Genomic DNA, 24,068 nt, shown 5'->3' on the forward strand with positions numbered 1-24,068 from the left:
CTTTTCTCTTTTTTTGAAACACCACCATCCCAGCTTGGCACAACAGCACACAATAAACACAGTTTTATGAACAGGAAAGCATGCAGGGACATGGATTTCAAACAGTATGCAATACATTCACCTACACACACTTTTACTTGCCTCTCAGCGACATAAAATATGCCACTGGCAGCCGGAGCCCTGAGCTCCAGGGGGCAGGAAGAGAGGAAGAGGAGCAATTCCTTCATCATAGAGCGGATGTTGCTGGCTGACACCAAAGCCAAGGAAAGATCCAATGCACGACTGTCAGGAAAAGCACAGAAAATTGTTAAATATATATATATATATATATATATATATATATATATATATATATATATATATATATAAAATAATAACCTCCACTGGGCCTTTCAGAAATCACCAACTCAATAAATGGGCAGCCCTTTAGAGTTGCTTCAGCAAAAACCCACTCTGCTGAAGTACCCATGAGCAACACAACTTATTACTCCCCACTGGCTGTTCAAATGTATTTGTATGTGTGCCTGGCCATCACCTTCAGTTATATATTCATTCATAAAGTCAACACAGAGCAGGTAGTTCAGTGGGCTGATGGAATTGGACTGCCAATATGCCCTTGGCCAGGGAAGGATATTAGAAGGGTCTTGGGAGTATGTCCAACCAGTCTACATGTTTTGTGGACTTGGAAAAGGTGTATGATCTGGTTTCTCAAGGTGTCATGTTGGGGGTGGGGGGTGCTGCAGGAGTATGGCATACTGGAACCACTGCAACATGCAATCCAGTCTCAACATGACCAAAGAAGGAGCTGTGTCTGCATTCTCTGCATTACAGAAGACCTGTTCTCAGTGGGTGTTGGACTCCATTCAAGGCTGTCCGTTGTCACTATTCATGCTTGTGATGTTCATGGATGGGATTTCAATGTGCACTCATGGATCAGAGGATGTACAGTTTGGTGGCCTCAAAGTTGGGTGAAATAAGCACTGCCAATATGGTGACATTCAGAGCTGCACTATTTGAGCTTCAAACCAGCTCTTCAGAAAGCCTCTTGGTGCCATCACAGTTTGTCCGACACACACAGGAAGTTACAGGTCCTGCATATTTTCAAAATTCTTCAACCCACTGCTCATTAGCTGAGTTAAGTGTTTTCAGCCAATCAAGAGCTGGAAAACACCAGAATTGATTAATCAGCCGTGCAGCAAATACACATGGAAAACATGCAGGGCAGATAATCTCCAGGAGCATGGGTGGTGACCGCTGCTGTACGTCATTCTGAATTAGTGCATTCGAAATTTCACACAAAAAAATTAAATAAATCTTTTTTTGGAAAGTGTCTTCCATTTAAAATTATTGATGTCTAATTTATATAAGAAGAAGAGCCCATTTTGCAAAATCCATGACACTGACAGCAGAATTAAAGTGATGACATTGGAGAAGCATGGCCTCATTGTGCAAAGTTTATTCAATGTGTGGAACACCAGCTGGACAATCAGAGGAGAGGAGAGTTACCGCTTCACAGAAGCATCATGGTCCTTCAGGCAGTCCACGATTGTTCCCCGATGGCGCTGCACTGCATTATGGTCTGTCATGACAATCTTCTGCAGCGAGGTCATGGCAATATAACTGGACAGTCAAAAAACAAAAAAGGTCAAGTTTATGTTTTTGTACTGCAGTATGAAGAAGCGCTGTGACTGAGACATGCAGCAGTTTAACAGAAACTCCCATGAAAAAGATAGTCGCGTAACTTTTGTTTTCAGCTAGCATCATATTAATTAAATTTTCAATAAGGCAAATTTGAAATATGATTCAGTTTCCACGTGAAATCAAACATTTGTGTGCTAACAGTGGAGACTTTATGTCCTGTTGCCACAGGTGCCCTGCAGGTTAAACCAGAAAAGCATGAGGCAGTGACCTGCTGGTTAGGTTACAGATAAAATGATGAGTTTGGACAGATCACAGTTTGCCTGGATTTATCCATCTTTGTGTAGCTATGGTGAGTTCACCAATGGCCTTGTGAAGTGGAAAAGATAAACTTCTGAGAGATAACAGAGAAATGATGGAAAGAAGGAAAAGAGAGGAAAAGGAATTTGAGGAGGAAGGAACACAGAGTACCGAATGTTCCTGTCGTTGTTCAAGAGAAACCTTCCCAGAATGTTCACAGCCAGAACCTGTTACACAAAAACAAATTGTTTCTTAATATAATAATGAAACAGTCATAATGTGGACAGACACATGGACGAGTGCCGCCATCCCTCACCCTGAGGCCGCTCTCTGACTTGATGTCCAGCACAGTGAGAACGGTCTCATACAGCACCGCGTTGCCCACAGTCTTACTGCTGTCAGTGTTAGTCGCCACCTGTAAGAACGGCCACATGGACAGACATTACTTAACGCGCACTCACTGACAGAAAATGTTTTGTTTTTTAAAAAGTGACCATTCAATCTGCTTCTCTGTGAAATCAACAGAAAAGCATGATTAATCCCATCCAAGATTCAGAAAATGTTTTTTTATATGTGCTGTTTAAAGGAGGTCAGCTTTTTTGTTGTTGTTGTTTTTGAAACCTAATGTTGTTGTTTCTTTTTTGGGGGGAGGGGGCTCATTTGTTTACTTGGGACAAAATGTATTTAATTGGTGCATTATTTATTTACAATGCAAACACTGTGTTAGCAAGCAGAAGCTAATGGGTAGTTAATGGACGTGGCAAAAAAGGACTCAGAAAAAAGGATTCTCATCTCCACTGAACAGGCAAAGACATCATCAGACGTACCCAGATGCACAGAACACTTCAATGCAGAGTTAAACATACACATGTTTATATCACTAAATGTAAACAAATTTTTTAAAGAACTGTTTATGCAGTTACCCTTAACTTAGCCTCACTGTCCTCCTGAGCTGCAGCTCGCCACTGAGCAGAAATAAGTTAAGTGCCAAGTAGAAGCTCATTCTGTAATCCGTTCGTCCATAGTCAAATTGTTAGTACTCTGTGGACAGCCGCAACATTAAGTTGTTGTTAAAAGTATATTTACATTTAGTGAGAGGAACGTGCACACATTTAACTTGTAACTTAACTTTGCAAAAACAATGTCGGACTCTGTAGTTTTCTCTGGGCCCCTCCCCAATCGGACCGGGAGTGACATGTTTAGCCGCATGTTCTCCTTGAATTGCTGGCTGTCTGAGTGGTGTCCAAAAAATGAGGTGGGCTTCATAGATAATTGGCAAAGCTTCTGGGGAAAACCTGGTCTTGTTAGGAGAGACGGCATCCATCCCACTTTGGATGGAGCAGCTCTCATTTCTAGAAATCTGGCCAATTTTCTTAAATCCTCCAAACCGTGACTATCCAGGGTTGGGACCAGGAAGCAGAGTTGTAGTCTTACACACCTCTCTGCAGCTTCTCTCCCCCTGCCATCCCCTCATTACCCCATCCCCGTAGAGACGGTGCCTGCTCCCAGACCACCAATAACCAGCAAAAATCTATTTAAGCATAAAAATTCAAAAAGAAAAAAATAATATAGCACCTTCAACTGCACCACAGACTAAAACAGTTAAATGTGGTCTATTAAACATGAGGTCTCTCTCTTCTAAGTCCCTGTTAGTAAATGATATAATAATTGATCAACATATTGATTTATTCTGCCTTACAGAAACCTGGTTACAGCAGGATGAATATGTTAGTTTAAATGAGTCAACACCCCCGAGTCACACTAACTGCCAGAACGCTCGTAGCACGGGCCGAGGCGGAGGATTAGCAGCAATCTTCCATTCCAGCTTATTAATTAATCAAAAACCCAGACAGAGCTTTAATTCATTTGAAAGCTTGACTCTTAGTCTTGTCCATCCAAATTGGAAGTCCCAAAAACCAGTTTTATTTGTTGTTATCTACTTTGGATGCTGTAGCTCCTCTGAAAAAGAGAGCTTTAAATCAGAAGTGCCTGACTCCGTGGTATAACTCACAAACTCGCAGCTTAAAGCAGATAACCCGTAAATTGGAGAGGAAATGGCGTCTCACTAATTTAGAAGATCTTCACTTAGCCTGGAAAAAGAGGTCTGTTGCTCTATAAAAAAAGCCCTCCGTAAAGCTAGGACATCTTTCTACTCATCACTAATTCAAGAAAATAAGAACAACCCCAGCTTTCTTTTCAGCACTGTAGCCAGGCTGACAAGAGTCACAGCTCTATTGAGCCGAGTATTCCTTTAACTTTAACTAGTAATGACTTCATGACTTTCTTTGCTAATAAAATTTTAAACTATTAGAGAAAAAATTACTCATAACCATCCCAAAGACGTATCGTTATCTTTGGCTGCTTTCAGTGATGCCGGTATTTGGTTAGACTCTTTCTCTCAGATTGTTCTGTCTGAGTTATTTTCATAGTTACTTCATCCCAAACCATCATTATGTCTATTAGACCCCCATTCCTACCAGGCTGCTCAAGGAAGCCCTACCATTATTTAATGCTTCGATCTTAAATATGATCAATCTATCTTTATTAGTTGGCTATGTACCACAGGCTTTTAAGGTGGCAGTAATTAAACCATTACTTAAAAAGCCATCACTTGACCCAGCTATCTTAGCTAATTATAGGCCAATCTCCAACCTTCCTTTTCTCTCAAAAATTCTTGAAAGGGTAGTTGTAAAACAGCTAACTGATCATCTGCAGAGGAATGGTCTATTTGAAGAGTTTCAGTCAGGTTTTAGAATTCATCATAGTACAGAAACAGCATTAGTGAAGGTTACAAATGATCTTCTTATGGCCTCAGACAGTGGACTCATCTCTGTGCTTGTTCTGTTAGACCTCGGTGCTGCTTTTGATACTGTTGACCATAAAATTTTATTACAGAGATTAGAGCATGCCATAGGTATTAAAGGCACTGTGCTGCGGTGGTTTGAATCATATTTATCTAATAGATTACAATTTGTTCATGTAAATGGGGAATCTTCTTCACAGACTAAGGTTAATTATGGAGTTCCACAAGGTTCTGTGCTAGGACCAATTTTATTCACTTTATACATGCTTCCCTTAGGCAGTATTATTAGACGGCATTGCTTAAATTTTCATTGTTATGCAGATGATACCCAGCTTTATCTATCCATGAAGCAAGAGGACACACACCAATTAGCTAAACTGCAGGATTGTCTTACAGACATAAGGACATGGATGACCTCTAATTTCCTGCTTTTAAACTCAGATAAAACTGAAGTTATTGTACTTGGCCCCACAAATCTTAGAAACATGGTGTCTAACCAGATCCTTACTCTGGATGGCATTACCCTGAACTCTAGTAATACTGTGAGAAATCTTGGAGTCATTTTTGATCAGGATATGTCATTCAAAGCGCATATTAAACAAATATGTAAGCCTGCTTTTTTGCATTTACGCAATATCTCTAAAATTAGAAAGGTCTTGTCTCAGAGTGATGCTGAAAAACTAATTCATGCATTTATTTCCTCTAGGCTGGACTATTGTAATTCATTATTATCAGGTTGTCCTAAAAGTTCCCTGAAAAGCCTTCAGTTAATTCAAAATGCTGCAGCTAGAGTACTGATGGGGACTAGAAGGAGAGAGCATATCTCACCCATATTGGCCTCTCTTCATTGGCTTCCTGTTAATTCTAGAATAGAATTTAAAATTCTTCTTCTTACTTATAAGGTTTTGAATAATCAGGTCCCATCTTATCTTAGGGACCTCATAGTTCCATATCACCCCAATAGAGCGCTTCGCTCTCAAACTGCAGGCTTATTTGTAGTTCCTAGGGTCTGTAAGAGTAGAATGGGAGGCAGAGCCTTCAGCTTTCAGGCTCCTCTCCTGTGGAACCAGCTCCCAATTCGGATCAGGGAGACAGACACCCTCTCTACTTTTAAGATTAGGCTTAAAACTTTCCTTTTTGCTAAAGCTTATAGTTAGGGCTGGATCGGGTGACCCTGAACCATGATGTTCCCATGATGCACTGAGTGTTTCTTTCTCTTTTTGCTCTGTATGCACCACTCTGCATTTAATCATTAGTGATTGATCTCTGCTCCCCTCCACAGCATGTCTTTTTCCTGGTTCTCTCCCTCAGTCCCAACCAGTCCCAGCAGAAGACTGCCCCTCCCTGAGCCTGGTTCTGCTGGAGGTTTCTTCCTGTTAAAAGGGAGTTTTTCCTTCCCACTGTCGCCAAGTGCTTGCTCACAGGGGGTCGTTTTGACCATTGGGGTTTTTACGTAATTATTGTATGGCCTTGCCTTACAATATAAAGCGCCTTGGGGCAACTGTTTGTTGTGATTTGGCGCTATATAAATAAAATTGATTGATTGATTTAGCTCAGCAGAAGTGGAAAATTACAGTTTCAGAAAGTAAAAGCCCTACCATGTATTGATTCTACCTGTGCACCTAAAAGAGGTGATCCCACTAATTAGCTCATCCACCTGCCTGAAGAGTTGATCTAATTACAATCAGCTGGTTTATTAGGAAGATGGAAGAAATAAGTGGTTGGACTTTTACTTTCTTGGCAGCACGGTGACTTAGTGGTTAGTACTGGTAGACCTTCTTGCCTCACAGCAAGAAAGTCATGGGATCGATTCCCACCTGTGGCCTTTCTGTGTGGAGTTCGTATGTTTTCCACGTGTTTGCGTAAGTTCTCTCCGGGTGCTCCGGCTTCCTCCCACATCCAAGGACCCTTAATTGGAGTAAGCGGTTGAAGACGACTGACTGTATGAGTGTGACTTCTACTTTCTGAAGCCAGGTTTTTTGCTATGTCCAATAACATTAACTAGCCGGTGAGCTTCTACTTCCTAACACAGTGTTTGCACTCTAAAGAAATAATTCACTGACTACTTTAATTTTTGTCCTGATCGAGGTCTGACGAAACACTCTACACAGGAGGCAAAAGATCTGATGTGTTCAAGTGTTTTTCCTGCATGCAACAAAAAGGACTGGGTAATCAGCATGAACAATGACAACCATGGTGGATTAACAAATTAAAAACAAACAAAAACCAACTCACTCAAACATGAATCTGGCAAAACAGTAAATAATATGTATATTACTAGTTAATTTATCTGTACATCACACACTCCAATGAAATCTAACATTTTGAAAATGTTTATAAACTTTAACAGACATTTACAAAATATTTGTGAAAGTCAACAGTAAACCTGGGCAAGTAGATCATTCATGGCATCACTGGCAACTTCGTTGTTGTGACCGAGTATTCTCAGCAACCTCAAAATGCGCACCTGGACATGGAGCATGGACAGAGGGAGCAGAAGGACAACACGTGGCTCAATAATTTACCCAGTACACCTGTCAAACAGTAACGGTATAAAGGAGGACAGAAACCTCTCGTGGAACAGAAGAGGAAAATCTCGCTTGATCTTGATTTTCAGTATGAATACAGACTGTGAAAGTGGGGCCTCACGAGCCTTCTGACTTTTTGGATTTTAAGCAGGAGGTGTCAAAAAAGTTACCACAGGGATAACTGGCTTGTGGCGACCAAGTGTTCATAACGATGTCACTTTATGATCCTTCGATGTTGACTCTTCCTATCATCATGAAGCAGAATTCACCAAGCGTTACATTGTTCACCCACCCACCACATGCGCGAGTCGAGGGGTGGCATGAAGCCCCGTAGTGTAATGAAAGTGAGAGGTGCAAACACAGTCATAATCCTGCAGCTTTTAGCTTCACACCACTGGCTCCTCACCAAAACTCCAAGCACATACACCAAAACATGAAGAAATTCACCTTTTGCAACTTACATTTTGCGAGGCCTGCGTTCACATTTCGGGATATATTTTTTCAGTATTGCGGATAATTCTTGATTTGCAGCTAATTCGTGTTTTGGGGGTTAACAAGGTCTTCTAAAATAAATATATTGAAACCAGTTACAGTTCATAATTGGTAAATGCTGTCATTGACTACGTTTACATGCCGTTAATATTCGGGTCAAGGTCAATATCCCGGTTTCTGAATCATTAGGAATAACCCGTTTACATGCTTAAGCAGACAGAATTACTCCTGTATACATGGTCACTGGTATCATTTGGAATATCCCCATCTCAACAGCGACGCATGGACAACGTCCAGACGCACGGAGAACGTCATGACGCAAATATGCGTCATTTCCGTTTCTTCTTCCTCTTTCTACCGTCAATAAAAGACATTATATTCATGTCTTTCACGATACTAATGAAGTACTCGGTTTCCTCCTCACTCCAAAAGTGTGGTGCTGTGCTGCTGCGTCTGGATTTCGCCATACTTGTTTACCTCTGCTTCTGTGGTGACTGGTGGGTTGTGCACGCCGCATACAAGTAGTTGCCGTACTCAAAAGACCAAGATTCCTTGCAGAGAGGACATGCGCAGAACACAAAATAATGTTCCTTTCTATGAGGATATCCTGATGCGCGTTTATATGACCTGATATTCAGGTTAGAAAAGGAGTAACTCAGCGGCCATATTTGGGTTTTTAAAAATATGAGCATATTCGGGTTTTTGCGGGTGTTTACATGGCCACGCGCAACTAGGTTATTGCTAATATTCCGGTTATGAAAGGGTTATTGGCTGCATGCAAACGTAGTCATTGTGTTTGCAGCACTGTTTCCTTATTTTTAGTAAAGTTACAGTTTTTTATGTTGTATTCCTATCCACCAAGTCGGTGGAAAATGCGCTGAAAGGTGGAAGATGCACTGACGTTGCACCTATCATTAGCATGAGCCGAGTGCCTCCAATGTGAGCAAAGGGATTTCTAAAGTGCTTAAAATATACATACTTGTGGTGGCTTAGAACCTGAGGGAGGGGAGCCCTTAAAGCAGTGATTCATGAAGGATTTAATCAGTCACGTGTTAGTAAAGTTGTTAGCGTCACATAAGACGAAGTTAACAGGCTAATATTAGCATAAAAACTCACTAGCATCGCATAACAAGATGCCAACAGGTTAATGTTAGAATGAAAACTCACTAGCATCATATGACGTGGTGCTAATGGCTCAGTCACACGACATACGACGATTCCTGAACGAAGGGAACAAGTAAAAAAAGTAAATTCGTTGAGAAAAGGTGGACGAACAAGCTTTATCACCGAATAGCCTGAAAATCAACAGTGCAAAAGGGACCAAAAAGGAACTAAACGAAACCGAAGCTAACGTTGAGCTTGACTAGGGATGGGTATCGATAAGATTTTATCGATATCGATACCATTATCGATTCCGCTTATCGATCCGATTCCTTATCGATACCTCTTGTGAATTTTTTTGTGTACTAAAAGTAGGCTTTACAGGTTTTCTATGTCAGCGGGTCAAAGAGCTTTTTCTTATCGTGCACCCACTCTGTGGAATGGTCTTCCTGCGACCATGAGGCAGTCGGAGTCCATGGACATTTTTAAGTCAAGACTTAAAGCCTATTTTTATTCGTTCTCATGAATAGTTTTTATTTTTTACCTATTTAATTCTTTTACTTCTGTTTTTAATTATGTATTTGAAAATTTTTTTTATTTATTTATTTTTTTTAATTTTTTTATGTTGAACTGTTCTATGTGAGGCGCCTTGAGACAGTTTATGTTGTGATTTGGTGCTTAAGCCGATTAAATTGAAACTGAACAACATTTTATTGAGTCTTAAAGTAAATAAATATGAAATTGGTCACTGGATCCTTAAACTCTGGACATAATAAACTCTACATGGTGGATCCTTGATCTCTGGACATAAATAGAAATAAACAAAATCTGTGGTTTTTGTCAAAAGCATTTCCTTTCAGACATTATTGGCATGAATGTCTTTCCATACATCTGAGCTGAGCTCTTGTAGCTGACTGTGCTGCACGTCAGGATGTAATTTATAAAGAATGGAGCACGTCTCATTTTGGGAAGAAAAAAAAAACATTTTAGTCAATTGTAGCTTCTTGTCTCTATTACAACGTTTGTAAGAGGTGTCATTTTATTTAAAGAGGCAATTTGTTTTGAAGTTATTCATTCCGACTGGACTCTGTCTCAGCAGAGAGCGACGCAGCGTTTGGAGCTGTGCCAATGAAACAGAGGACGATTCTCGATTCTTGACTGCAACAAGAGTCCCAGTTAGTGACTTTAATCCACACAAAAGTGACTTGCGATGTTTTAATGGCTTTGAGAGGGGTTAAGAAGGACTTGCTGTTTCTGAAGAGCAGCGAATCAAAGAACTAGCGAGCTAGTGGATCGAAGCATTGCTTCGTTGGTTCACGCTTCAAAGTGGTGTCGCACTGCAGAAATTGTTGATTTCATGATCATTCCTCTACGTTGTAATCAACATAGAGGAATCATCATTTTCCCGACAAACACCCTCAAAAACAACAGCCACTCTGAAGGACCGTTAAGAGAATCGTTAAGCAAAAAGGCTATTGATATCAGTGGATCAAATCATTTCTTAACGATACTCAAAAAGAACCGGTTCTCGATACCCAACCCTAATCTCGATGCTTTAAATGAAACACGCCTGGGGCCACAGCTGGAGCAGTGTGTGTCTGCATCTCTGAGTTCCGGAACTCGGCGCTGGGACGCTAACGTTACAGAAACTAAGCAAACGATAAAAAAAGTCAAGAATGACAGTAAAACAAAATACAGATGAACTGAGGTTTTCGTTGCCCTTCGTTCAAATTTTTCGACAGTTAAAAATCCTGATGAAGCTGCAGCTGCAGGAACAAAGCTGACCGAAGGTTAAACGATGCCAATGAAAGTCCAGAATTCTTGTTTCGTTAGGGCTTCATTTCCCTTCGTTAAGTGACATGTGACTGGGCCATAACAGATTAACATTACCCTGAGCTGAGCAGCTCCATTGTGAGCATTGAAATTCATAATTTGCTTAAAAAAAAAGAAAAAAAGAAAACAGAATTATGCTAAGAAATATCTTACAGTGCATTTTCAGGTAATTTTACATGTTGCAAAAATAAATAAATAAATAAAAATAAGACATTCTAACTCTGTGGATTTAGAGTTTTTTGCTCGACAGATTAACTAACATGTAACGGACACAGATTTAAGCCTTAGAGAATCATGTAGTTGATGCCTTACCAATGTATTGGTATTTCTGTGTAGGCTCTCAGTTGTCCAGGTGGTTTCCATCGTAGAGAAGCTTGAATCTTCGACTGGACTGGGTTGCTTGACGCGAGGACGTTTCGCTTCAAATCGCAGAAGCTTCCTCAGCTAAAATTCTTGCTCTGGAAGTCTGACTTCTGTCTGACTCTTGTAGAGATGAATGAACAGAAGCCAACAAAAGCTGGAGTTTTAAACCTAACCAGACCCCTCCTACTGAGAGGCAGACTGCTATAGGCTAGTGACTAAACAATAGCTCTAATTAGCAACTATTGTGCTCTAGTTAGCACTCTCCTAATGACAGGGCAGCTGTCCCTCCTAATGATGGGATGGATGCCTTTCTTGATGGCTCCCTTGATGACTCTCCTGATGATGTGAATGACTCATTACCATGAACAAAAGACTGAAACTCCTTTGACCTGAGTACCCCATTGTAAACAGGGGATAAAGCGTGTCTCAGACTCCCTCCCCGGTTGAGGCTGGGTTTCAAACATTTCACAAAGAATGCCTCCTTGACCCCTATCTCAAACCATTTCTTCTCTCTGGCTAATATTTTTTTGTGTATTCTATCAGATGTCAGGAAAACTGTAACAAACACTACATAGGTGAGACTAAGCAACCTTTACACAAAAGACTATACCAGCACCGCAGAGAGGGCGCCAGTGGACCTTTGTCTGCAGTTCATCTCCACCTTAAAGACACTAACCACACGTTTGAGGACAAGGAAGTTAAAATATTAGCCAGAGAGAAGAAATGGTTTGAGATAGGGGTCAAGGAGGCATTCTTTGTGAAATGTTTGAAACCCAGCCTCAACCGGGGAGGGAGTCTGAGACACGCTTTATCCCCTGTTTACAATGGGGTACTCAGGTCAAAGGAGTTTCAGTCTTTTGTTCATGGTAATGAGTCATTCACATCATCAGGAGAGTCATCAAGGGAGCCATCAAGAAAGGCATCCATCCCATCATTAGGAGGGACAGCTGCCCTGTCATTAGGAGAGTGCTAACTAGAGCACAATAGTTGCTAATTAGAGCTACTGTTTAGTCACTAGCCTATAGCAGTCTGCCTATCAGTAGGAGGGGTCTGGTTAGGTTTAAAACTCCAGCTTTTGTTGGCTTCTGTTCATTCATCTCTACAAGAGTCAGACAGAAGTCAGACTTCCAGAGCAAGAATTTTAGCTGAGGAAGCTTCTGCGATTTGAAGCGAAACGTCCTCGCGTCAAGAAACCCAGTCCAGTCGAAGATTCAAGCTTCTCTACAATGTACTGGTATATTTTTCCTTTTGTGGTGGAGGCTGTGCTCAGTATACATGTGTGAGAGAAATGAAACCACCCTGAAGCAAGGACAAAAGTCCCACAAAACATTTCCTTTTGTGAAATACCTACGTATGAATGCCTTTTAAACATGGAGCCAGACTGTAGTCATTTAAAAAAATACGGTATATTGGAACACTGCAACACCAGAGGTTAACAGCTAGGAGACAGTGTCCACAGGTTCATACTCAGGCATGATCAAACGTGAAGGAAATAAATCATAATAATAGAAGAACGAACAGATATAAGACATGCTATTGCCTATGTCAGAATGTAAATACGGCTGTGTTACAGAGGATGAGCTAACCTGTAGGAAGGGATCACTGATTCCTGCCACATCGTGTTCTGGGGAATAACTTGATATGATCAGACCTTTCATGATCTGAACCAGATCTGGCACAGTCTGGGATACACAGTGTAAACACATTAGGTGATGCAGTAAATGTAGAAACAATGAATCGTGATGTGTGCTTGTTCATCATACCTTTCGGAACTGTTCCAGTGTCTCTGGATTCCTCTCACAGAGCTCGGTTATGAGCACCACAGCGCCATGTAACACGCCTGTAGACAAGCAGGGCCAAAGTTGAAAACATCATTCATGACACGAAATATTTTTAAGATGTGATAAATGTCAGTCAGCTGACCGTGATTCTTCTCAGCGAGGAGCGAACGAGCAGCGGGGACAAACACTTCCCCAAGATCCTGAACTTTTCTCACCATGTGAACAGCACATAGTGCAGCCTGGAACAAAAACAGAACAGGAAAGCCTTAGATTATTTCAACCACAGTCAACAGGTTTAATTCAGGAACTAACTCCTTTGTAGCCTCTTACTCACCTGGTGGAAAAAAAGCACCAATACTGGTGCTTTAAGTATTTAAAAATACTATAAGTATTTTTAAATAAGCAATATTTCTGATATATGTTCTTTTGATGAAATACTAAAAGGTCAGTGTAGGTTAGAAAATAAAATCGAATTGAAACAGGAGGAGGATTTTATTAAAAAGAAGACCTGAAAGTTCAGCAACAATTTGCCAGAAGGTACATCTGAGATGCAAGCCTAGATTTAATGTTTTGGTGAAAGAAAACCCTCCTCTATACCACTTCATCATGAAGCTATATAACTGGAGATACAAAATGCAAAACTTGCACTGTGCACAATTTCTCCAATCACAGCCACAGAAACCCGTAACATCTTCTGGGTTGTCTGGGTGTCTTGGTGGCTTTCCTCACTCGTCTTCTTCTTGCACAGTCACTCAGTTTTTGAGAACTGTCTACTCCATACAGATTTGCCATAGCGTGCCATACTGTTTGCATTTCTTCATAATTGACATAAAGTTCAAGACATATTCAGTGACTTGGAAATGTTCATGTATACATTCCCTGACTTGTCTGAAGAAAACTGGCAATTAAACTGATTATTTACAGGTATTACACCAAAGGGGCTGATTACTTATGCAACCCATCATCTTGGCTTTTATATTTTTAATTAATTTTTATCAAGTTGTCGAGATTTGCTTTCAGTTTGGGTTTAAGGAAGATAACTTTAAAAATTTTTATACTGAGAAGCCTGATTTACTTTTTGCATTTGAAATGCCATAAACAAATTAAAATGCATGAAATACCAAGGGGCTGAATACTTTTGCAAGGCACTGTGTGTGTGTGTGTATATATATATATATATATATATATATATACACACATATACATACATACATACATACGAGGTCTATTAGAAAAGTATCCGACCTTATTATTTTTTTCAAAAACCATATGGATTTGAATCACGTGTGATTGCGTCAGACAAGCTTGAACCCTCGTGCGCATGCGTGAGTTTTTCCAAGCCTGTCGGTTGCGTCATTCGCCTGTGAGCAGGCTTTGAGTGAGGAGTGGTCCAGCCCCCTCGTCGTTGTTTCACTGCCAGGAAATGGCGGAATGATTTGGGCTTTTTTTCCATCAGACTTTTTTCAGAAACTGTTAGAGACTGGCAGCTGGAAACCATTAGAAAAATTTATCTGGCTTTCGGTGAAAATGTTACGGGCTTGGTAGAGAATAAGGAGTGTTACTGTCGCTTTAAGGACGGCCCCCAGCGGCTGCGGGGCGCGCCGCGCTCTGAAGCCGCCATCGACAGGCTGAACGACCATTTCATTTCTAAACGGATGGCTGTCTGGATCCATGACCATCGTGTGCCATTTCTCTGGTTATCACAAGAGCTGGACATCAACCATTTTCCGGCAGATTTCACTTTTAACAAGAGATTTGTCATGGAAAGCCGAGCGGAGGCTTCGCGTGTCACGATGGATTCGCTACTGGAGCGAGACAAAACCGCCTCCATTTTGGTCTCACAGGACGGCTTTGAGATGGCGTTCAGACAGCTGTCGGTGGTTTTTCCATCGAGTGATTATCCGAGAAATTGTGGATGTGCCTGGACATGCCTGAACATGTCCCGTGAGGCTTCATCACGGCGTTGCTGCACGTCTGTCTCAATGTGCCGAAAAAGTGCTTATGTCCAAGTCTTTTCACAATTCCTGTGCTAGTCAGACAACGTCCCGGATAAAACACAGCGTCCAGTTTGGAAACGGCACATTCCACTGTTACAGGAGTTTTTGTCATGAAAAGAGGAGCGGAGGCTTTGCGCATAGCGGCAGTGCCGCATGGCGCACAGCAACGCCGTGATGAAGACTCACGGGACATGTTCTGGCATGTCCAGGCACATCCACAATTTTTCGGATAATCACTCTATGGAAAAACCACAGACAGCTGTCTGAACGCCATCTCAAAGCCGTCCTGTGAGACCAAAATAGAGGTGGTTTTGTCTCGCTCCAGTAGCGAATCCATCGTGACGCGCGAAGCCTCCGCTCAGCTTTCCATGACAAAATCTCTTGTTAAAAGTGAAATCTGCCGGAAAATGGCTGATGTCCAGCTCTTGTGATAACCACAGAAATGGCACACGATGGTCATGGATCCAGACAGCCATCCGTTTAGAAATGAAATGGTCGTTCAGCCTGTCGATGGCGGCTTCAGAGCGCGGCGCACCCCACAGCCACTGGGGGCCGTCCTTAAAGCAACAGTAACACTCCTTATTCTCTACCAAGCCCGTAACATTTTCGCTGAAAGCCAGATAAATTTTTCTAATGGTTTCCAGCTGCCAGTCTCTGAAAAAATTCTGATGGAAAAAAAGCCCAAATCATTCCGCCATTTCCTGGCAATGAAACAACGACGAGGGGGCTGGACCACTCCTCACTCAAAGCCTGCTCACATGCGAATGACGCAACTGACAGGCGTGGAAAAACTCACGCATGCGCACGAGGGTTCAAGCGTGTCTGACGCAATCACACGTGATTCAAATCCATATGGTTTTTGAAAAAAATAATGTCGGATACTTTTCTAATTGACCTCGTATATATATATATATATATATATATATATATATATATATATATATATATAAAACTTTATTATACTCAACTAGCTATTTATAAGCAACGCCATATTTGTCACTAGCCTTCAGATGGGATTCTAAAGTCCCTAGGGGAGGTCAAAAACAAGTTTATCCCTATAGCGACATCTATAGGAGTGGTGGTCATAGTGACCACAGTAATTTTGGACATTTTAAATCCATTAATGTGTTGGTATGAGGGGTAGGGAAATCAACAGTATGCACAGCCCTTTAGTTGTATATTCAAGTGTTTCTCAAAACCTTGTGCAGGACCCAACCTTTTTTTTTATGTAGGAGTTGGCGGTTCGAAGCAGCCTGTCAATCTCTGGAGCCAGATCCTTGCACATCTCTGGTGAACCCATGCAAGCAAGCGTGCACAGAGCCAGAGACTGCACATGCTGGTTACTGTGAGAAAGATCGCTGAAAAGCATGCACACAGTAAAAATGTATTTAAAAACAATCCTGTATCTGATTACTACAACCCCGGCAATAATTATGGAATCACCGGCCTCTGAGGATGTTCATTCAGTTGTTTAATTTTGTAGAAAAAAAGCAGATCACAGACATGACACAAAACTAAAGTTATTTCAAATGGCAACTTTCTGGCTTTAAGAAACACTATAAGAAATCAAGAAAAAAAAAAATTGTGGCAGTCAGTAACGGTTACTTTTTTAGACCAAGCAGAGGGAAAAAAATATGGACTCACTCAATTCTGAGGAATAAATTATGGAATCACCCTGTACATTTTCATCCCCAAAACTAACACCTGCATCAAATCAGATCTGCTTGTTAGTCTGCATCTAAAAAGGAGTGATCACACCTTGGAGAGCTGTTGCACCAAGTGGACTGACATGAATCATGGCTCCAACATGAGAGATGTCAATTGAAACAAAGGAGAGGATTATCAAACTCTTAAAAGAGGGTAAATCATCACACAATGTTGCAAAAGATGTTGGTTGTTCACAGTCAGCTGTGTCTAAACTCTGGACCAAATACAAACAACATGGGAAGTTTGTTAAGGCAAACATACTGGTAGACCAAGGAAGACATCAAAGCGTCAAGACAGAAAACTTAAAGCAATATGTCTCAAAAATCGAAAATACACAACAAAACAAATGAGGAACGAATGGGAGGAACCTGGAGTCAATGTCTGTGACCAAACTGTAAGAAACCGCCTACAGGAAATGGGATTTACATACAGAAAAGCTAAACGAAAGCCATCATTAACACCTAAACAGAAAAAAACAAGGTTACAATGGGCTAAGGAAAAGCAATCGTGGACTGTGGATGACTGGATGAAAGTCATATTCAGTGATGAATCTCGAATCTGCATTGGGCAAGGTGATGATGCTGGAACTTTTGTTTGGTGCCGTTCCAGTGAGAATTATAAAGATGACTGCCTGAAGAGAACATGTAAATTTCCAGTCGATGATATGGGGCTGAATGTCAGGTAAAGGCACTGGGGAGATGGCTGTCATTACATCATCAATAAATGCACAAGTTTACGTTGATATTTTGGACACTTTTCTTATCCCATCAATTGAAAGGATGTTTGGGGATGATGAAATCATTTTTCAAGCTGATAATGCATCTTGCCATAGAGCAAAAACTGTGAAAACATTCCTTGCAAAAAAGACATATATGTCATGTCATGGCATGCAAATAGTCCGGATCTTAATCCAATTGAAAATCTTTGGTGGAAGTTGAAGAAAATGGTCCATGACAATGCTCCAACCTGCAAAGCTGATCTGGCAACAGCAATCAGAGAAAGTTGGAGCCAGATTGATGAAGAGTACTGTTTGTCACTCATTAAGTCCATGCCTCAGAGACTGCAAGCTGTTATAAAAGCCAGAGGTGGTGCAACAAATACTAGTGATGTGTTGGAGCGTTCTTTTGTTTTTTCATGATTCCATATTTTTTTTCTCAGAATTGAGTGATTCCATATTTTTTTTCCCTCTGCTTGGTCTAAAAAAGTAACCGTTACTGACTGCCACAATTTTTTTTCCTGATTTCTTATAGTGTTTCTTAAAGCCAGAAAGTTGCCATTTGAAATGACTTTAGTTTTGTGTCATGTCTGTGATCTGCTTTTTTCTACAAAATTAAACAACTGAATGAACATCCTCCGAGGCCGGTGATTCCATAATTTTTGCCAGGGGTTGTACAATATCTTAAATTTCACATTTCAGATAAAACTTAAGATTGCAGTTTAAAAGGAAAATATCCTGCAAATGGAATACTTATCAAACATCTTTTTTTCTTTTTTTTTTACTTTGGCACCTAGTGGAGGTATGCACTCTAATCACTAACGCTGTAGTTTTATTCATTGATGTGTTCCACTCTTACTTCTTGACAGAGTTGGTGATGAGCAGGCTGGCGTCCTGCTTCTCATCCAGCAGCATCATAGCTCCCAGGTATCCCACACGCTTCTCACTGTAGCGAGGGCTTGCAATCATGCGAATGCACTCCATCTAGGAAGATAAACAACTCCTTTAGAGGGCCAGCCTGAGCATCCAAGCCACAGCCCTGGAGCGCAGTGGCCCATTTCCAGGGAGCACACGCACAGACTTTGACACAGGTTGTGCGTGATGCAACAAAAGGTCAAAATAATGTCACACTGTACAGAGTAAGATCCATTAAGCTGAACAACATCACCAAGTTATTACAGTCAACAGACTGGTTTAGTCCTTGTGTTTCTTCTGGGAAACTGCTGAGGAGTCACGAGTCAGCTGTTCCATAAAAACACTGCATGAGAAGGTGACAGATGCCGCTTCGAGCCTTTCTGCTCAGACCCACAAAACTGACACTCAGACTACACTCGGACTCCCGGTCCTGTCACCGGGAAGGGCGAGTTACATTTTGTGTTTTTTCCATATTAACGTTGCAATGGACTGGTGTCCATTCCAAAGAAAGTCGTAGACTCTCATCTGCTTCACACTACAAAATCCAGGGATGAGCACAGACATGCCCCTGAGTCTTTCAAAATGTCAATCTTCAGTGATACAGGAACCTATGTGTAACAGGATCAGAAGACAGACGTAAAAGGTGCAATTTTATGAACTCTGCCCAGCAGTGTCATTCTTTAGGTAGGCATCACTTGAAAGAATACAGTACGACTGTCATGAATCTTTAACATATGCTGACACACTGTTAAAGAGGTTCAGTCAGTTGGAAATTATGATATTAACTGGAAAAGTACTGCAGATGTGGTGAGGGAGACAGCTAGGACAGTACTGGGTGTGACATCTGGACAGTGGAAGGAAGACAAGGAGAACTGGTGGTGGAATGAAGAGGTCCAGGAAAGCATAAGGAGAAAAAGGTTGGCGAAAAAGTTTTGGGATAGTCGGAAAGATGAAGAAAGTAGACAGGAGTACAAGGAGATGCGGCGTAAGGCGAAAAGAGAAGTGGCAAAAGCGAAGGAAAAGGCATATTGCGAGCTGTACAAGAAGTTGAATAGTAAGGAAGGAGAAAAGGACTTGTACCAATTGGCCAGACAAAGGGACAGAGCTGGAAAGGATGTGCAGCAAGTTAGGGTGATAAAAGATGCACATGGTAATGTGCTGGCAAGTGAGGAGTGTGTGTTGAGAAGGTGGAGGGAATATTTTGAGGAGCTGATGAATGAAGAAAATGAGCGAGAGAAAAGGCTGGATGATGTGGTGAGAGTAAGTCAGGAAGTACAAGAGATTAGGAAGGAAGAAGTGAGGGCTGCTATGAAGAGAATGACGAGTGGAAAGGCAGTTGGTCCAGATGACATTCCAGTGGAGGCATGGAAATGTCTAGGAGAGATGCCAGTGGAGTTTCTAACCAGATTGTTTAATAAAATCTTGGAAAGTGAAAGGATGCCTGAGGAGTGGAAATGAAGTGTGCTGGTTCCTATTTTCAAGAACAAGGGTGATGTGCAGAGCTGCAGTAACTACAGAGGCATAAAGTTGATCAGCCGCAGCATGAAGTTATGGGAAAGAGTAGTAGAAGCTAAGCTTAGAAAACAGGTGAAGATATGTGAGCAGCAATATGGTTTCATGCCGAGAAAGAGCACTACAGATGCAATGTTTGCTCTGAGAATACTCTTGGAGAAGTACAGAGAAGGCCAGAAAGGGTTACATTGTGTGTTTTTTGGACTTAGAAAAAGCTTATGATAGGTGCCAAGAGAAGAGCTGTGGTATTGTATGATTAAGTCTGGAGTGGCAGAGAAGTATGTCACGGTAGTGCAGGACATGTACAAGAATATTGTGAGCGGTGAGATGCGCAGTAGGAAAGACAGACTCATTCAAAGTGAAGGTGGGATTACACCAAGGATCAGCTCTGAGTTCTTTCTTGTTCGCAATGGTGATGGACAGGTTGACGGATGAGATCAGACAGGAGTCCCCATGGACTATGATGTTTGCAGATAACATTGTGATCTGTAGTGAGAGTAGAGAGCAAGTTGAGTCTAGTCTGGAGAGGTGAAGATATGTTCTGAAGAGCAGGGGAATGAAAGTTGATAGCAGCAAGACTGAGTACATGTGTGTGAATGGGAGGGAGCCCAGATGAACAGTGCAGTTACAAGGAGTCGAAGTGGTGAAAGTAAATGAGTTTAAATACTTGGGATCAACTGTTCAAAGTAATGGAGAGTGTGATAGAGAGGTGAAGAAGAGAGTGCAGGCAGGGTGGAGTGGGTGGAGAAAGGTGGCAGGAGTAATTTGTGATTGAAGAATATCAGCAAAAGTGAAGGGGAAAGTCTACAAGACAGTGAGACCAGCTATGTTGTATGGTTTAGAGACGGTGGCACTAACAAAAAGACAGGAGGCAGAGCTGGAGGTGGCAGAGCTGAAGATGTTGAGATTCTCTTTGGGAGTGACAAGAATGGACAAGATTAGGAATGAACATATCAGAAGGACAGCTCAGGTGGGACGGTTTGGAGACAAAGTCAAAGAGGCGAGACTGAGATGGTTTGGACATGTGCAGAGGAGGGACTCAGGGTATATAGGGAGAAGGATGCTGAGGATGAAGCCACCAGGCAGGAGGAGAAGAGGGAGGCCAAAGAGGAGGTTTATGGATGTGCTGAGGGAGGACATGCAGGTGGTTGGTGTGACAGAGGAAGATACAGAGGACAGGGCGAGATGGAAACGATTGATCTGCTGTGGCGCCCCCTAATGGGAACAGCCGAAAGAAAAAGAAGAAGTATGGCTATATGGTATATACTTGCTTCCAAATCAGAAGGCTCGTGGTTCAAAACCACCCCTTGCCCATTGTCCATGTAATACGTAATTGCGCCAGGAAGGGTATCTAGTGTAAAACTTGTCCAAAATCAAAATGCAGATCAAGTAATTAATTCATTGGCATCATGGTGGCTTAGTGGTTAGCACTGTTGCCTCACAGCAAGAAGGTCATAGGATTGATTCCCAACCTGTGGCCTTTCTGTGTGGAGTTTGCATGTTCTCCCTGTATTTGCGTGGGTTTCCTCCCACATTTAAAGACATGCAGGTTAGTGAACTGGAAAATTTATAATTATCCAGGTCTCCCTTGCATAAGAGATCTTGATATCAATGGGACTAATCTTGTTAAATACATTTTTTTTTAAATGCTGTGGCAACCCTGAGCAAAAAGGCAGAAGCAGAGTATACAATAAAAAAAAATTATTACTGATCAAGTCTTTTAATTATTTCTGTATTTTACTTTAACTTGTTCCCACATTCTGCTGGACTCTGAAAATTAAGGAATACATTTTAAGACCATATAAATGATGAGCTCATTAATGCAGTGGACAAACGTTTGTCACTTTTCAGTGCTTTCTCCTTGTGGAATTTAACTCTCCATTTCCCTTGCTCTGATACTGTAATTTTCAATTTTATATCATCCTTTATTTTTATTGTTCTGGCAGACATATATGTTGTACAAGCTCATTTTAGTAGTGGGGGGATTATTATTGATGCATTTAATTTACTGGCCATCTTTTTGGAACACAAGATGTTTTTTTAAAGCTTTCCTTTACTGTAAGACCATCTCCCTACATTCCTCAAAGTCAGTGAACAGAAGCTGTTGCTCTCCTTAAGTGAACAGTGCCAGTCTCCACTTTGTACAGATCAGTGGCACCATCCATCTAATCACACAGTTACTGATTATGTATTCCAGGATCAAGAAGTACAGTACATAATGATCACAGGTGCACACACTCATCTTGGATGACCGTCTCCAGCTTGTCTAATCAAAGCCTCACCTGTATTTGATGAACTGAACTGGATCTGCGTAACAAGGATGAACAGATTCTGGATGGGTATTTTTTTTTTTACCTTTTCGGTGGCATATGAAAAACAGGTCCCTGATAACGTCCTGAGCCCAATTCGTCTGTAATGGTTCAGTGCTTAGGAATGTCTGTGACACAGGAACACGGTAGCTGGGCTGACATCACAGAGCCGTATATAAGAACTAGTGAGTGAAGTCACACGGAGACGCCTAATGGCAAAGAGACATCGTCACGATTGTCAAACCGGGCCACTCAGTGGCTAGCATGCATCATTTAAATGCCAGTTTACCGTTATATGCAATACAGTAACACTGACGTCGCTCATAGAGCTTGTCAAGAAACAGCTGGAAAATGCCAGAAAACTGCACAATGGCAATGCCACAACTGGAGGAAGAAGGGAGACAACATCCATCCATAAGTATTTTTTGGTTATTTTTGTTACTTTTTCCGTAACTGTTGGGCAATAAACTGGTGTATCTTGCAGAGCATCGTGCCTGTGCAATGCATGAATATGAAGTTGTATACCATGTATATACGATTTTTCCTGGCAGTGCCTGGAATAAACTGTGATTCATGAATGATCATCCCCAAAAGAACTAAACCACCTGCAATGGAATTTTACTCAAAGCTGAATTAATTCAGCATGATACAAAAATGGATTTACCATATGAAACTAATGGCGCCTGTGTCTGGATTGAGCGTATACTGATACTGTGCCTTGTTATTTCTGCAGAATTTGGAAGCTGGAACAGATCAGATCCGTGTAATCTTTTAACAATGGGTGGGTGTCAGGGTAAGTTTAATACTTTCCCCACATAGTTTAATGTAATTTAATTTTACTGTCTCGATATCCAGGTAAGAATGGTATTTTAACACGTATTTTGCAAACTTTTTTTTCATGTGTGTTCACTGCCGTATTCACTTCCACATTGAAAATGCATATGAAAACATTCCACATCCGGGTACTTCATCAATATTTTGCTGGGTCTGACAATGGCGGCTCGCTCTCCATGACGGCACATTTGCGTTATGTAGGCAGCATTGGAACTGCGCTAGCTAGTTCTTATATACGGCTCTGTGGCTAACATAAAGTGATGGAACTCAAATCCTTCAACATCATGATGGTTTATAACACCCTATACCCCCTAAAGACATACAAACCCATGACAGGGATTAGCTAAATATCCCCTCACCTGACCAAAGTGGGCAGGGTAGCCCAACATGTGCACATAGAGTAGCTTGGCCAGGTTGTGAGATCGCCCCCCGTTGTCGGCTTGTCTGAATTGCGCTCGAATGGTAGCGCACTCCCGTTGGATCACGCCACGCTCCTCACACTGTGTCCTAGCTGACCTGATGGCCCGGATCATTTCTTGGAGTGGAACTGATGGAGACATCTGTATGTGCGAGATTGACATCAAGAAAATAAAATGTCTATTTCCGTAATCAAAACATAATAAACAACTATTTCTGTCATCAATTCATTGTATGTCATTGTCAAGCAAGCAATGCCAAACTCCTGCTGCTGGTTACAGTTTTTCCAAATACAAGGGTTAACAGCTTTTCTCGGTCTATATGGATGTAAGTGAAGAGCTATGAGTTGGGGAGCTCGAGTTGGATGGAATAAGTAATTTAAAGTTAACTTGTTCTATCGGAAATAAAAAAATAGAATTTATTACAATTCTGTTCTGTTTTATCAACTAACACAATGATCAAATATTAGTAAAAACTGACAGATTAGTCAAAGTAAACAAAAGGCTGTGTTCAGATTACCACCATTTCAGAGTTGAGTTACTTGCATGTGGTCCTAGAAATCATCTGAGTCTGATTTGTACTGATGTAAATGGACTGCATTTATATTGTGCTTTTCCATCTGCATCACAAGATTAAAGCGCTTTACAATTATGTCTCACATTCACCCACACACACTAATGTCAGGGTGCTGCCATGCAGGGCGCTCACCACAAACTGGGAGGAAAGAGGGGATTAAGGACCTTGCCCAAGGGCTCTTAGTGATTTTCCAGTCTGGCTGGGTTTTGAACTGAGGATCCTCTGGTCTGAAGCCCAATGCTTAACC

The 24,068-nt window shown here is 41.4% G+C and overlaps 1 protein-coding gene across 2 annotated transcripts in view; it reads right to left on the reverse strand.

The window, feature by feature from the left end:
* ap1g2 (adaptor related protein complex 1 subunit gamma 2) overlaps positions 1-24,068 on the reverse strand; it is a 64,355-nt gene that overhangs the window by 34,545 nt on the left and 5,742 nt on the right. For both annotated transcript variants that reach the window (XM_034182708.1, XM_034182707.1), the window contains exons 2-12: positions 23,188-23,388; positions 18,118-18,242; positions 16,053-16,194; positions 12,982-13,078; positions 12,822-12,898; positions 12,645-12,740; positions 7,128-7,208; positions 2,255-2,353; positions 2,110-2,165; positions 1,507-1,620; positions 142-282 (exon numbers count right to left, since the gene is read on the reverse strand). In XM_034182708.1, coding sequence (XP_034038599.1) covers positions 142-282; positions 1,507-1,620; positions 2,110-2,165; positions 2,255-2,353; positions 7,128-7,208; positions 12,645-12,740; positions 12,822-12,898; positions 12,982-13,078; positions 16,053-16,194; positions 18,118-18,242; positions 23,188-23,388 — 1,229 coding nt within the window. The remainder of the gene's footprint in view (positions 1-141; positions 283-1,506; positions 1,621-2,109; positions 2,166-2,254; positions 2,354-7,127; positions 7,209-12,644; positions 12,741-12,821; positions 12,899-12,981; positions 13,079-16,052; positions 16,195-18,117; positions 18,243-23,187; positions 23,389-24,068) is intronic.

The sequence above is a fragment of the Thalassophryne amazonica genome, chromosome 12 (assembly GCF_902500255.1).
Source record: "Thalassophryne amazonica chromosome 12, fThaAma1.1, whole genome shotgun sequence".
NCBI lineage: Eukaryota > Metazoa > Chordata > Actinopteri > Batrachoidiformes > Batrachoididae > Thalassophryne > Thalassophryne amazonica.